Source organism: Mustela putorius, unplaced genomic scaffold (assembly GCF_011764305.1).
Source record: "Mustela putorius furo isolate JIRA1106 unplaced genomic scaffold, ASM1176430v1.1 tig00001975_pilon_pilon_pilon, whole genome shotgun sequence".
Classification (NCBI taxonomy): Eukaryota; Metazoa; Chordata; class Mammalia; order Carnivora; family Mustelidae; genus Mustela; species Mustela putorius.
The window spans coordinates 81,800-96,311 of record NW_025421917.1 but is presented as its reverse complement, the minus strand read 5'-3'; the positions used below and the strand labels follow the sequence as shown (position 1 = coordinate 96,311).

The following is a 14,512-nucleotide window of genomic DNA, read 5'->3' as shown; positions in this document are numbered from 1 at the left end:
AACCTAAGAACATTTACTTTATTTAAAGAATTCTCATCCTTTTCTCTTATGATAAGACTATAAAAATGACCATAACTTATTGCAATTCCTGCCATCAAGAGATGCAGTCTGTTCTACTCCTTGAATCTGGACTGAATTGTAAATTTTCTTTGTACCACAGAATGACATAGAAGCCACATTATACTAGTTTGAACCTGGGCTGTCAAGGCTCTCTGTATTCTTTTGCTTGCTGTTTGTGGGACCTTTGCCACTGCTACCACGTGAACAAGCCTGAACTAGTCTGTTGGAGCATGAGACACCACATGGAGACATCCAACCATCCCATTTATTTATTTATTTATTGGTTTGTTTGTTTTTAAGATTTTACTTATTTATTTAAAGTACATGAGTGTGAGTGAGCAGGGAGAGGGGCAAAGGAAGAGGGAAAATAACCTCAAGCAGAATTTGTGCTGAGCGTGTGGAGCCCAACACTGGGCTCAATCTCATGACCCTAAGATCATGACCTGAACCAAAATCAAGAGTTGGATCCTTAAGTAACTGTGCCACCCAGGTACTTCTCCAACCACACCATTTTAGAATAGCCAATCCTCGGATGCCAAGTAGCTACCTGCAGATGTATGCATCAGCCCGGCTGTGATTAGTCAAATCTGTCCCTGATCAGCAGAACCACCCAGTCAAGCCCAACCTAAATTCAAAAGCCACATTATCATAAACGAAGTAAATGGTTGGTGTTATAAGTCCCTAATTTTTTGGGTGGTCCATTACACAGCAAAAACTAATTGTTCTCAGTCCATTATAATTCTTTACCGGAAAGAGTAAATTTTTGGAACACTGCCATCTCTGGGCCAATATTAAACTTATGACTCCACAGTCTATGTTTACTGAGAATTATGAGCACTTGTTAAATACACTTACCTCAATGGGATTCCTATAGAAAGACTCCTTTCCTGAAGATGGGAATGACATGCCAATGATACGCTCTGTAAGCCAAAATAGTCACTACTATGAATGTCATTATAAAGTGAAACAATATATGAGAACTTAACTTATATACAATTGGACTCCTTTTACATAGAAAAGAACTTTCTGGATTAAGAATGATGGAGAAAAAAGCTACTTCTCAGTATAATCAAGAAAACATATTAAATTATCTGCTATAATGACCGTTAAACTCACACAGTGTTCTTAAGACTCAACTGGTTCCCACCATATGGGACAGATTTATGTTGACCAGTGGTGAGAATTTATTTCCTAAGTAGATAACAACAACAAAAAAGATGAGAAATCTGGGTTCCAGCAATGGTGGGAACTCTCAGGGTGCCTTCCAGAGTTCCTGACTCAGAAAACTGAGATCTCTTATTCTCCACAGTTTCTGGAATGGAACAGGTTTTTCTGAAATCCTTGTACCCCAGAAAAACACTAGAACTCAAATTCCAAACCAAACAAAGGGAGCTAACTGGAAATCCATTCAATTTCCTGGAAGGTAACCAAGCAGCCCTGATTTGAGAGGACAATGCAGATTTTCCATTGTCAGGGATAAACTACAAATATGTTGTGCCACCATAGTGGCTCATGTCTTCATGAATAAAGAATGCTTTGAAAGAACATGGCTCAGACAAAGCAAGAACAAGATGAACATATTTACTCACACACCAGAAATATTTGATGTTAATACAAGTAAATCAACAGTTAAACTTTACAAACCGGTAATATAAGTGAGGTCTAGGTCAAATCCATCCTTCCTGTACCGCCGTTTGTTTCCTGAAACCTGAGAGTTGAAAACAATCATTAACTTATGAGATGAAAAATCATCATAAAAATAAAGAATATTATATAGATATCTAAAACTCTTGTCAGTATTTCCTGAAGCAAACATATTCTGAATCATAAACATATTTTGCCTGCTTACCATCCTTCTGGCCAGCTGTTCAAGATGTCTCTTTTGATGAGCCAGATGAAAAACTCTTACAAGAATGACAAGTCGTAGAGGTCGAAAGAAAATAGTCAATCTAATGGTAAAGAGATTCATTTTTGCTTTAGAAATAGGATTTTGTCAATATGGATCAAGCCTAGAGCTGTAGTTCTTAACCAGGGGTGATTTTGCACACACACCCCCCCAACCAAGCCTCCTAACCACCCCCCTATAGGATACTTGGCCATGTCTGGGGATATTTTTGGTTGTCACACTGTATGAGGGCATGCTACTTGTAGGTAGTGGGTAGAAGCCAGGAATGCTACTAAACATCAATGCACAGGACAGCCCTTATAACAAAAGAACTCTGGTCCAAAGTACCCGTAGTGCAGAGGTTGAGAAACTCTGGGGGAGAAAAATAGTTATATGATAGACTTAGAATTTGCAGATTGAACTTTTGTGATTTAAGATGAGCATTTCCCCATCATTTTCACATCAAAACTTTCTTCTGTCAAAATGGTTCTTGTTCACCTGTGTATTTCCCATCAGTAACGAGGCTCACTACAGCTGCTAACCCATTATCAGGCAGGCAGCAGATCAAGATATTTCCCAAGTGTGCTAGCTGGTGGCTTTCCTACCACCAGAAAAAAACATGATGGCAGAGAACTGGGTGGTTTGAATATGTGCTTCTTTAACTTGAGTGTGCATATGATTCAGTAGGTCTGGAGTAGGACCTGAGGTGTTTTTCCTCTTGCATTTCTAGCAAGTTCTTTGGTGATACTGAGGTTGCCAGTCAGAGGACCATACTGGATCTAGTTATTTTAAAACAACTCCAAAAGCCTATGATAGACATCACATTTTATTGGGACATGAATTGAATCCTAAGCTGTTGGGCTACAGAGGATCAAGATGTTGGGACTAATGAGTGAGCCACCCAACATCTATATCTCAATATACATGTTCCTTTTCTTCATTGCTACTGTAGCAAGAGGAAAAGCAGGGGAGAGGGGGACATTTTCAGTCTCTCATACACATTTTAGTTCCCTGATACCTAAACGGTTCTAATGTTGCCTCAGCTTTCTTCATTTTAGCTATACTGCAAAATCCCACTACCATGATTTTACCTATGTCACCTTGCTTTCTGTTCCATTTGTTCTTTCTGAGAGAAGTCTTGGGAGTCACCCAAATTTTGGATATGTTCAAACTAGTGCTCTCTTGGTTACAGGAAAAACCCAGGGATTTCATGTGTAAGGAACTTGTAATTGAAGCTCAATGGAAATTCAGTGGGAATTTCTTTTTTAAATTTAAATTCAACTAGCCAAGATATAATACATCATTAGTTTTTGATGCAATGTTCAAGGATTCATTAGTTGCCTAAAATACCCAGTGCTTATCACATCACATGCCCTCCTTAATGCCCATCAGGAGTATCACAATGCCTGACTTCAAGCTGTATTACAAAGTTGTGATCATCAAGACAGCATGGTACTAACACAAAAATAGACACATAGATCAATGGAATAGAAAGCCCAAAAATGGACCCTTAAGGGCGCCTAGGTGGCTCAGTGGGTTAAGCCACTGCCTTTGGCTCAGGTCATGATCTCAGGGTCCTGGGACGGAGTCCCGCATCTGGCTCTCTGCTCAGCAGGGAGCCTGCTTCCCTCTCTCTCTCTGCCTGCCACTCTGTCTACTTGTGATCTTTGTCTGTCAAATAAATAAATAAAATCTTTTTTTTTAATGGACCCTTAATCTAGGATCAACCAATTTTTGAAAAAGCAGGAAAGAATCTCCAATGGGAAAAAAACATCTTTTCAATAAATGGTACTAGGAAAGTTGGACAGCCACATGCAGAATGAAACTGGATCATTTCCTTACACCATACACAAAGATAAACTCAAAATGGATGAAAGACCTAAATGTGAGACAGGAATCCATCAAAATCCTAGAGGAGAACAAAGGCAATAACCTCTTAAACCTCAGTGGGAATTTCAAAATGTAGAGAAGCTCAAGTGAGTACAAGAGGCAAAGTCCCAACTTTCTTCTTTGGAGGCTCCATGTTCTTTATTCAGCTAAAGGTACTTAATCTGTATACCCTTCACTCTTCCCTAAATACAACCATCTTTTAGTTTCTAAGTATGTGGAAATTTGTCTAAATATTCATTTTTGGTAGCTTATTTGGTTCAGGATCAGCACATTCAGACTTCAAAAGATTATACAAAAGGAAAAATACAGAAAAAGACCCCCACCCCCCAAAAAGAAAAGAAATTAAACTTTAAGAGAAATAAACATAAATATCTTACCTGGGGGTAGTTTGAAGAGACTTAAAGTCAAAAAACATATAAATAATATCAATCAATAGAGTCATTACAATAATGACAGCATCCAAAAAGTTAAGTGCATCAGAAAAATAGTATTTTATCCTGTAGTATAAAACAGAAAATATTAATGTGTGCTGTCCCAAAGAAATAAAGATATTTTAAAAACAAATTATTTGACTTATTCCATTAACAATTCTAGTTTAATGGATTCTTTAAAATGCATACTAGACTAGATTAAGGAGGAAAACATCCAAATTGTATCTTGTTTTATAAATACAAGTGACAAAAGCATTAATATGGCAACTTAAGTATGGTAAGAGATAGAACCAAACCATTGAATAAGAGGCAAGCAATACCTTCACGCATTGGGTGAGAAAGGTGGGCTGTTTGGCAATATTACTGAGCAACAGAAGCTAAATGTGTCACAGCCTTAGAGCAAGTGGGCTGTGAGGATTGTGCAGTCCAGTAATTTGGTTTGCAAACTCTGGCTTTGTGCCTACAGTAGAATCCCTGTAGGCTGGGATTTCCCCTGTAAAAGTTGAACTTCTAACCACTTTGCCTTTCTCCCCAACACTGGCTCCTTTAGCCAGGAGCACTGGTGCTCCAAGGAACTCTTCTTTGAATTCAGGGGTAGCTCCTCTAAGGCTCTGAATAACCTAGGGGTAAAAACTGTCCTTGGTTCTGAAGTAGGAGGATAGAAGTTCAGCAGAAGAGGAAACAAGTAGCCTTCTGAAATGCTCTACATGAAATGAGACTGGGGAATTAGTCCCTGACTCTCACTGTTGACATCTTCCAGGGCTAGGCCCGCTTCGTTCACCTTTTCATAAATCCAGCAAGCAAAGAAAATCAGCTGCTGCCTGACCACCAAGCTTTACTGATGGGATGAGCATGCCACAGATCTCTTAATGTACTTCAACATAAATATTCTTTCAACCCGAGGTAGGTGATTGTTCATGACCTATTATCTAGTATTGATACACTGTCAGATTTTATTTAGATTCAACTCTTGTTGAGATTTATATTCATAGCTCACACACATTTTCCTCTTAATAATGTGCACACAGAGACACAATAGTTGCCTGGACCCACTTTGCAATCTCTTTAATCTTTACCTGTTGAAGGATCTACAACATATTGTTGGAAACTAGAGTGCCAGCTGCAACAATAATACTAAAGCCCAATCCAGGAGAAATTAGAATTTGGATTGTTTTCTTGTTGACCATTCCTCCAAGGGGAATAGATTTTCTTTTCTTTTTACATTTCTTTTTCTTAGTTATTGATCTAGTGTTCCATGATTCATTATTTGCATATAACATCCAGTGTTCATTGCAATATATGCCCTCCTTAATACCCATCATCAGACTAAAACAACCCTAACCTCCTCCCTCTGAAACCCTCAGTTTGTTTCCCAGAGTCCATAGTCTTTCATTGCTCGTCTCCTGCTCTGATTCCACCCCCTTCATTTTTCCTTCCTTCTCCTAATGTCCTCCATGCTATTCCTTATGTTCCACATATAAGGAAAACTATATCATAATTGTCTTTCTCTGCTCGACTTATTTCACTTAGCATAATCCGTTCCAGTTCCATCCATGTCAATCCATGTATACAATGGAATATTACTCGGCCATAAGAAAGGATTAATACCCATCATTTGCATTGAGGAGAAATACTTTGATAAAGAGGGACACATTTGTTGGGTTGCCTTGGTAATTATTTTGGGATGTTGCTCATAGCAGTACAAAATAGCTTCACATGCTTTTAAACAATTAATCAAACTTACCCTTCTACATATGCTCGAAGAAGAACAACATCCATCAAAAAAAATAAAGCAATAGCTAAAGAAATTGAATGATATTCCAAAGGAATATATGTTGTGCTATTAGCGACAATCAGGTCTGTAATGATGAGAGACAGATCCACAAAGACGAGCATAATTCCAAATATTCTACAACAGAGAAACAGAATAAAGATAAAGTGTTTTTTTACTCTTAAACTTAGACTACATTTAGGCCAATGATATATACCAAAATGTCACTTGGGATTAAATTGTCCACTGGTACAGAATACTGTGTTGCCTTAGAATCTCAAAACAATTACTAAGTTTTTACCCAATGGAAGCAATTGTTAGAGAATTAAAATTCCCATACCAACATTTCATGTTATCATGCCCTTTTACAAAGGACACATCAGATTAATGCTTCAAGATAGCACAGGCAACCTGAATTAAAATTACATGTCTCAACGTGTAAAGTCAGCTTAAATGCGAAATTTTTTTAAGGGGCTTCTACCAATATCTCATAATAGATAGAATCTCATTTGTATTGCTAACTTTCACAAATTTAGCAATAAAAACCAAGTGAGAGCATGACTAACATGCCCTTAAAAGTCCACTTTGACTAGTAAGAGATTTTATCAGTGAGATTATATATTAATAGATGCTTCTAGCACAGTGCTGGGCACATGGGAAGGAATTCAGTTCCATAAATACATACATGATTGAACTCTAAAGTACTTCCTAAATCTTGCTTTCATATATTCTAAACACATTCTTCATAAGCTGATTACACTACTTGTATAATCTATGAAGATAAATGTATTAGTCCTCAAAATACTTTTTTATAATTCCAATGCAAATTGAAATATTATAAATTTTTAATAATTTTTGTACTATATGGTGACTAACTGAACATAATAAAAATTAAAAATAAATTTTAATTTTAAATACATTTAAAAGAAAGCAAGTATTTTGCGTGACTCTATATAGTGGCCGGAAATCTTACAGTCACATAGAGAAGTCCAAGTAGAATGTTTCCAGAATTAGGAGTACTTCTAGACAAATAAAGTGTTTAATACAAACACTTGGATTTTAAAAAGCATCCTTCATTAATTTACTTTTACAGGTAGAAAAAATATACTAATATGTTATTATCAGGCTTAGATACCATTTCTTTGCAATTCTTAATGTTCAGCTTAAACTAAAATTTCAAGACAAATTACATTAAATGAGGCACAAGGACTTTTTAGCAACATATTGACAGTGAAAATGTGCCCCCCTGAGGTACTTTATTATTAAAAATATTTAATGCTAAGTCAAGCAGAGAGAGTCAATTATCCTATGGTTTCACTTATTTGTGGAGCATAACAAATAACATGGAGAACATGGGGAGATGGAGAGGAGAAGGGAGTTGAGGGAAATTGGAAGGGGCGGTGAACCATGAGAGACTATAGACTCTGAAAAAGCAACCTGAGGGTTTTGAAGGGGCAGGGGGTGGGAGGTTGGGGGAGCCTGGTGGCAGGTATTAAGGAGGGCACGTATTGCATGGAGCACTGGGTGTGATGCAAAACAGTGAATATTGTTATGCTGAAAAGAAATTAAAAAACAAATTTAACGATATGTGTAATTATCTCCTTTTCTAGGGTTTCACATACCTGAACGTGAGTGATGATACCAGTGAGTACAAAATTCTACTAATAATGCTGCTGCAAAAAGAAGTAGAAATTAAATTCCAGAGTTTCAAGTTTATCACAGATTTCTTCTAATACATAATATAAATTTAGCCAATAACAAAGGACAATATAGTTTGAAAGTTCTTCCAAAGTTTCACAACAAAATGTTCTTTACCAAGATTTTCAATGTTCTGCTTCATGATTTTAAAACTTTCATATGTAGAATAAATGCAAATAAAACTCAAAACTATGTTTAGTAATATTTCCATTGCCTGTAAAGCCCCAGTCCCAAGTTTATGGTATTATTAAATTTGGGTTCATTAACTAAAGCAAGATAACATGGAGACAGAAAGGCAGGGTAGAAGAGATCAATGTTCCAACTCTCCCATTAATGAACTGTGGGATCCTGTGCAAGTCGTCAAACCTTGGCCAAACCTGTTTCCATAGCAGTAAAACAAAGCCCTTCAGTAAATGATACTCTTGTCTTATAACATTCATCTCTTGAAAAAAAGACACACAGGAACACAACACTTAATCATTAATGAGAAACACATTGGAGTGGCAAGTGCACTTTGGAGATACAGAATTTTAGTAAGATACATTTCTTTTTTCTTATTTTTTTAACAATTTTATTTTTTTTTTATTTACATGACAGAGAGAGGGAGATCACAAGTAGGCAGAGATGCAGGCAGAGAGAGGGGAAAGCAGTTTCCCTGCTGAGCAGAGAGCCTGATGCGGGGCTCTATCCCAGAACCCTGAGATCATGAGCTGAGCTGAAGGCAGAGGCTTAACACACTGATCCACTCAGGTGCCCCTGTAAGATACATTTCAAAGGAGAAACACCCTAGAGACTGGGATCCTTCCATTAACAGGAGGAGGAGAAGTCTGTTTGATGGAGCCTCCAGCTATGCCTGGAGACAAGGTGAGCAAGTTATTGCCCTGCTGAAGTCTACAACACAGGACCCAAATTTCACCCCAAGTAGTATTAATGTGAAAGCAGTTCTTACAGCCTGCACCCCAAGATTAGACTGGCCAATGGAGTGAACAGATGAATAGAACTGGGTCCTGCTAAAATTCAGTACTGATGAATGCTATTAGGCTAACCTGAGATATAAGAGCTCCCCACTGCCTGAAAAATTTCTCCCTCCCCCCACTGCGGTCACCACCTCTGCCCAGGCTTAGGAAACTGAAGCTAATGTGGACACAAAACTGATTGGCCAAAAGAGGGTAATTGCCCTGAGGCTGCCATTTTCTTAAAACACACCCTTCTGATCACACACTGAGTGGATCTCTGGGTAGTGAGGAAATGTAACAATATTTCAGAATTTACTTGACAAAGTGACAATACAGAACCCATGCCTGACAGAATCACAAGGCATGAAAGGGAGGCTTTAATTTCCCTATTTTTTTCTGGGAAGGTGATGGAGTAAGAGGATCCTAAGTTTCCCTTGGACATTCCAATATAGTAGCCGTGTCAGTGTAACTAACCCAGAAAATGACCTGAAGACTGACAGAAGAGACCTTCCACAGGTCATCATAGAGAGGAGGCCACACTGAAAAGTGGAGGTGGGGTGGAGATACAGTGGGAAACAAAACTTCTGCTAAGACTAACTGCAAATAAGAGGGACCCCACAAACATGGAAAAGAGAGAGAAGGAGACTCCAGAGAAGTTACCCCAGACTTGGGGGACATGCAATGAGAATACAAGCCCCATAACATTTGGCTTTGAAAGCCAGTAGGGTTTAACTTTGTGAGTTTGTGCAACCAGCAGGACTTAATTTGGGGTACTTTAAAAATCAGTCGGCTTAGTTTAAGAGAGCCAGAGGGCAATAGGAAACTGAGTCCCTGCCCTTAAGGAGCAAGAAAAACAAGCAATCCCACTGAGATAAGCATAGAAGCAGCAGTTTGAAAAGTATCTGGGGTATAGTGAAGGAGATTTATTTATTAATCTCAGAGTATGTGCTGGAGAGCAGTGATCCTTAGACTTCCCCAAGAACAAAAGAGCTGGTGGGACCATTTGCCCCCTCCCTAGCCTAGATAGCCTGGCACTTATAGGAACCAGTGAAAATACTTTACAGCTACCCTGCCAACAGCATGTCCCCTACCCTTGTATTCTCCTGTGGATCTGCCACATCCAACATGCCCAACTTAGAGGGGCTGCCTTCAAAATGACACCTGCCCTAAGGATGGAAGGTAAAGGGAAAGGGAAGATAACTACACACATTAGTTCTACTGTAGGCCCAACAGCTGAACCTTATAATTGGCAGTGCAGGGTGCCCTGTCAATCAATGCGTGTGCCACCCAAACAGATAGATAAGGACAGGCATCTGATCAGATTGCCAGACCCATCTGTCAACAAGAACCTGCCAGGGGGCAGCACAGGGAGATAAACCAACAGTTTGGGGTCACTGTAGTTCTGGTAGATGGGTTGGAGGCTGGTATCTCGTTAGTCTGCAGGTCTCACCTACCAACCAAAGCCTCTCAGCAGCACAGGGAGAGTGCCCTGAGTTCAGTGTGACTGCAGCCCCAGCAAATGAGTTAAGGGCAGGCATCTTGTCTGACTGCTGATACCACCCAACTGCAAGTCCACGGCAGTCCCAGACTGGCCCCTTGACAGCAGAGTGACCTAAGCCAGCCTACAACAGGCAAATTGTAGCCAACAGGCCATTGTAGCCAACTGGACTGAAGGAAAGTGAGGCTTAGCCTACAACAGTAGAGTACATGGAATCCACATAGGAGAAACCCCTGAAGCACCTGTTTCTGGTAAACAGGCACCACAGAACCTCTTCTTCATAAGGTTCCTACTTTCAAAGTCAGGAGACATAACTGACTTTCCTAATACATAGAAACAAACACAGGAAGTTACTTAAAGTGAGGAAACAGAAAAATGTGTCCTAAATGAAAGGACAGGAAAAAACAAGAGCAAAAGAGCTAAAATGAGACAGAGATAAGCAATATGCTTGATTTAAAAGAAAAAAAAACTCAAATTAATGGTCATAAAGATAATTTCTGGACTTAAAAAAAGAGTGGGGGATCTCAGGGAGACCTTCAAAAAAGAGCTATAAAATATAAGAAAGAACCAACCAGAGGTAAAGAACTCAATAACCAAAATTAAAAATATTCTAGAGGGAATAAATAGAGCATAGGAGGCAGAAGAATCAATCAGCAAGATGGAACATAGAGTAACAGAAAGCAATCAAGCTAAACAACAACACAAAAGAATAAAAATATGAAGAGGATAGGAACTCAGCAAAATCATCAAACATAATAACTTAACATTCACATTATAGAAATCCCAAAAGGGGAACAGAAAGAAAAGGGGGCAAAATTTGAAGAAATTACAGATGAAAACTTCCCAAATTTGGGGATAGTAACAGACATCTAGATCCAGTAGACACAGAGAGCCCCCAATAAAGTCAATACATAGAGGTCCACACCAAGATACATAACAATTAAAAAGGTAGAAGGTAGTGGTAAAGAGATTTTATCTTAAAGCAGCAAGTGAAAAATAAAGCAGTTACATAAAAGGGAAACCCCATAAGTCTATCAGCTGATTTTTCAGCTGAAACTCTGAGGCCAGAAGTGGCATAATATATTCAAAGTGCTGAGAAGAAAAAAACCTGCCCTTAAGAGCACTCTACTCAGCAAGGCTCTCTTTCAGGATAGAAGGAGAAATGAATAGTTCTTCAAAAAAAAAAAAAAAAAAAAGTGAAAGGAGTTCATTGCTACTATACCAGTCTTACAAGAAACATTAAAGGAAATTCTTTTTGTGGAAAGAAAAGGCCATTATCAAGAATTAGAAAATCATGAAAGGAAAATATTTCACATATAATTACAAACATAATAAGTAGTAAATTAGTTATAAAGCCAGTATAGAGGTAAAGCAAAATGCAGTAAAATCAATTGCACCTATAAAAATCAGTCAAGGGATTCATAAAATAAAAGGATATAAAGTCTGACATCACATACATAACATGTGGTGGGAGGTGTAAAAATATAGTGCTTTTAGAAAGGGTTCAAATTTAAGCTACCATCAATTTAATATAGACTGCCATATGCAAAAGATGTTAGACATGAACCTAATGATAACCACAAATCAAAAACCTGTAATTATGCAAAAAAATAAAGAGAAAGGAATCCAAGCATATCACTTTATGAACCATTAAGCCACAACTGAAGAAAGCAAGAGAAGAACTACAAAAATAACTACAAAGCAAGTAACAAAGGGGCACCTGGGTGTTTCAGTCAGTTAAGCATCTGCCTTCTGCTCGGGTCATGATCTCAGGGTCCTGAGATCAAGCCCCACATCTGGCTCTCTGCTCAGATGGGAGTCTGCTTATCCCTCTCCCCTGGCATTGCTCATGCTCTCTCTCACTTCCTCTCTCTCTCTCTCTCAAATAAATAAAATCTAAAAAGAATAAAAAATAAAACAAGTAACAAAATGGCAGTAAGTACATGCCTATTTATAATTACTTAGAAGGCAAACGGACTACCTGCTCTAATAAAAAGACACAGGGTGACTGAATGGATAAGCACAAGACCTATCTGTAAATGGTGCCTACAAGAGACTCATTTCAGATCTAAAGACATGTAGATTGAAAGTGAGAGGATGGAAAAATATTTACTATGCAAATGGAAGCAAAAGTCCAGGATAGCAATACTTAGATCAGAAAAACAGATTTTAAACAAAGACTGTAACAAGAGACAGAGACATAAACATAAAGGGAACAAACCAACAAGAAGGCATAATTGTATGCATCCAAATATAACCAATTAGGTACTCAACCTAGGAGCACCTAAATCCATAAAGCAACTATTAACAGACATAAAGTGAGAAATTGAGAGTAATAACATAACAGTAGGGGACTTTAACATCCCACTTACATCAATGGATAGATCATCCAGACAGAAAATTAACAAGGTAACAGTAGTTTTAAATCACACATTGGACTAGAGGGACCTAACACATAGATTCAGAACATTCCATCCTAGAACAGCAGCATACATATTATTTTTGGAACATTCGCCAGAATAGATCACATGTTAGGCCAGAAATCAAATCTCAAAGGATTCAAAAGGATTGAAATCATATCATGCATCTTTTCCAACCACATAGTACAAAACCAGAAATATAATCACAAGAAAAAAATTTCTTTTAATTTTTTAATTTAAAACCCCAATGTTTATAGCAGCAATGGCCATGGACGCCAAACTGTGGAAAGAACCAAGATGCCCTTCAATGGACGAATGGATAAGGAAGATGTGGTCCATATACACTATGGAAGTATTATGCCTCCATCAGAAAGGATGAATACCCAACTTTTTGTAGCAACATGGATGGGACTCAAAGAGATTATGCTGAGTGAAATAAGTCAAGCAGAGAGAGTCAATTATCATATGGTTTCACTTATTTGTGGAGCATAACAAATAGCATGGAGGACATGGGGAGTTAGAAGAAGGGAGTTGGGGGAAATTGGAAGGGGAGGTGAACCATGAGAGACTATGGACTCTAAAAAACAATCTGAGGGGTTTGAATTGGCGGGTGGGTGAGAGGTTGGGGTACCAGGTGGTGGGTATTATAGAGGGCACGGATTGCATGGAGCACTAGGTGTGGTGAAAAAATAATGAATACCGTTATGCCGAAAATAAATAAAAAATATGCTGAGTGAAATAAGTCAAGCAGAGAGAGTCAATTATCATATGGTTTCACTTATTTGTGGAGCATAACAAATATCATGGAGGACAAGGGGTGTTAGGAGAAGGGAGTTGGGGTAAATTGGAAGGGGAGGTGAATCACGAGAGACTATGGACTCTGAAAAACAATCTGGGGGGTTTGAAGTGGCGGGGGGGGTGGGAGGTTAGGGTACCAGGTGGTGGGTATTATAGAGGGCATGGATTGCATGGAGCACTGGGTGTGGTGAAAAAATAATGAATACTGTTTTTCTGAAAATAAATAAATTGAAAAAATTTTTTAAAAAGTAAATTAAAAATTAAAAAAAAATTTAATCAAATTTTAAAATTTAAACTAAAAATAACTAAACAATGCTGACTAAACAATGAATGAGTCAACCAAGAAATCAAAGAGGAATTAAAAAATACATGAAGACAAATGAAAATGAAACACAATGGTCCAAAATCTTTGGGATGCATCAAAAGCTGTACTAAGATGAAAGATTATATCAATACAGGCCTACCTCAATTAGCAAGAAATACCTCAGATAAACAACCTAACCTTACACCTAAAGGAGCTGGAAAAAGGACAAAACCAAAGCCAGCAGAAGGAAGGAAACAATAAAGGTTAGAGTAGAAATAAGTGAAATGGAGACTTAAAAACAATAGAACAGATTAATGAAACCAGGAGCTTGTTCTTTGAAAGGATCAAGAAGATTGATGAGCCTTTAGCCAAACTCAAAAAGAAAGAGCTAGAGTGAGAGTGAAAGAGGACATGGCAGTGAGTACACACAAATAAATACATTCAGAAATGAAGGAGGGGAGATACAACTCCACAAAATTACAAATGTTTATAAGAAAATCTCATGAAAAATGATATGTGAACAAATTGGACAACGTAGAAGAAATGGATAAATCCTAGAAATAGAACCTCCCAAAACTGAATCAGGAAGACATAGAAAATTTGAACAGGCCAATTACTAGCATGGAATTGATTAAGTCATTGAAAATACTCCTGATAAAACTCCAGGACCAGGTGGATTCACAGATGAATTCCATTAAACATTTAAAGAACAGTTAATAACTATTCTTCCCAAGTTATTCCAAAAATAGAAGAGGAAGAAAAGCTTCCAAATTCCTTCTATGAGGCCACCATTACCCTGAT

At 38.0% G+C, this 14,512-nt stretch overlaps 1 protein-coding gene across 1 annotated transcript in view; it reads right to left on the bottom strand.

The window, feature by feature from the left end:
- Positions 1-909: 909 nt before the first annotated feature.
- The window catches only part of LOC123394209 (phosphatidylinositol 3,4,5-trisphosphate 3-phosphatase TPTE2-like), a gene marked incomplete at its 3' end in the record, with an annotated part of 30,307 nt that continues 16,704 nt past the window's right edge, over positions 910-14,512 (bottom strand). Inside the window, exons 4-9 of the mRNA XM_045087973.1 lie at positions 7,660-7,710; positions 6,011-6,175; positions 4,213-4,332; positions 1,910-2,009; positions 1,705-1,768; positions 910-980 (exon numbers count right to left, since the gene is read on the bottom strand). Coding sequence (XP_044943908.1) covers positions 910-980; positions 1,705-1,768; positions 1,910-2,009; positions 4,213-4,332; positions 6,011-6,175; positions 7,660-7,710 — 571 coding nt within the window. The remainder of the gene's footprint in view (positions 981-1,704; positions 1,769-1,909; positions 2,010-4,212; positions 4,333-6,010; positions 6,176-7,659; positions 7,711-14,512) is intronic.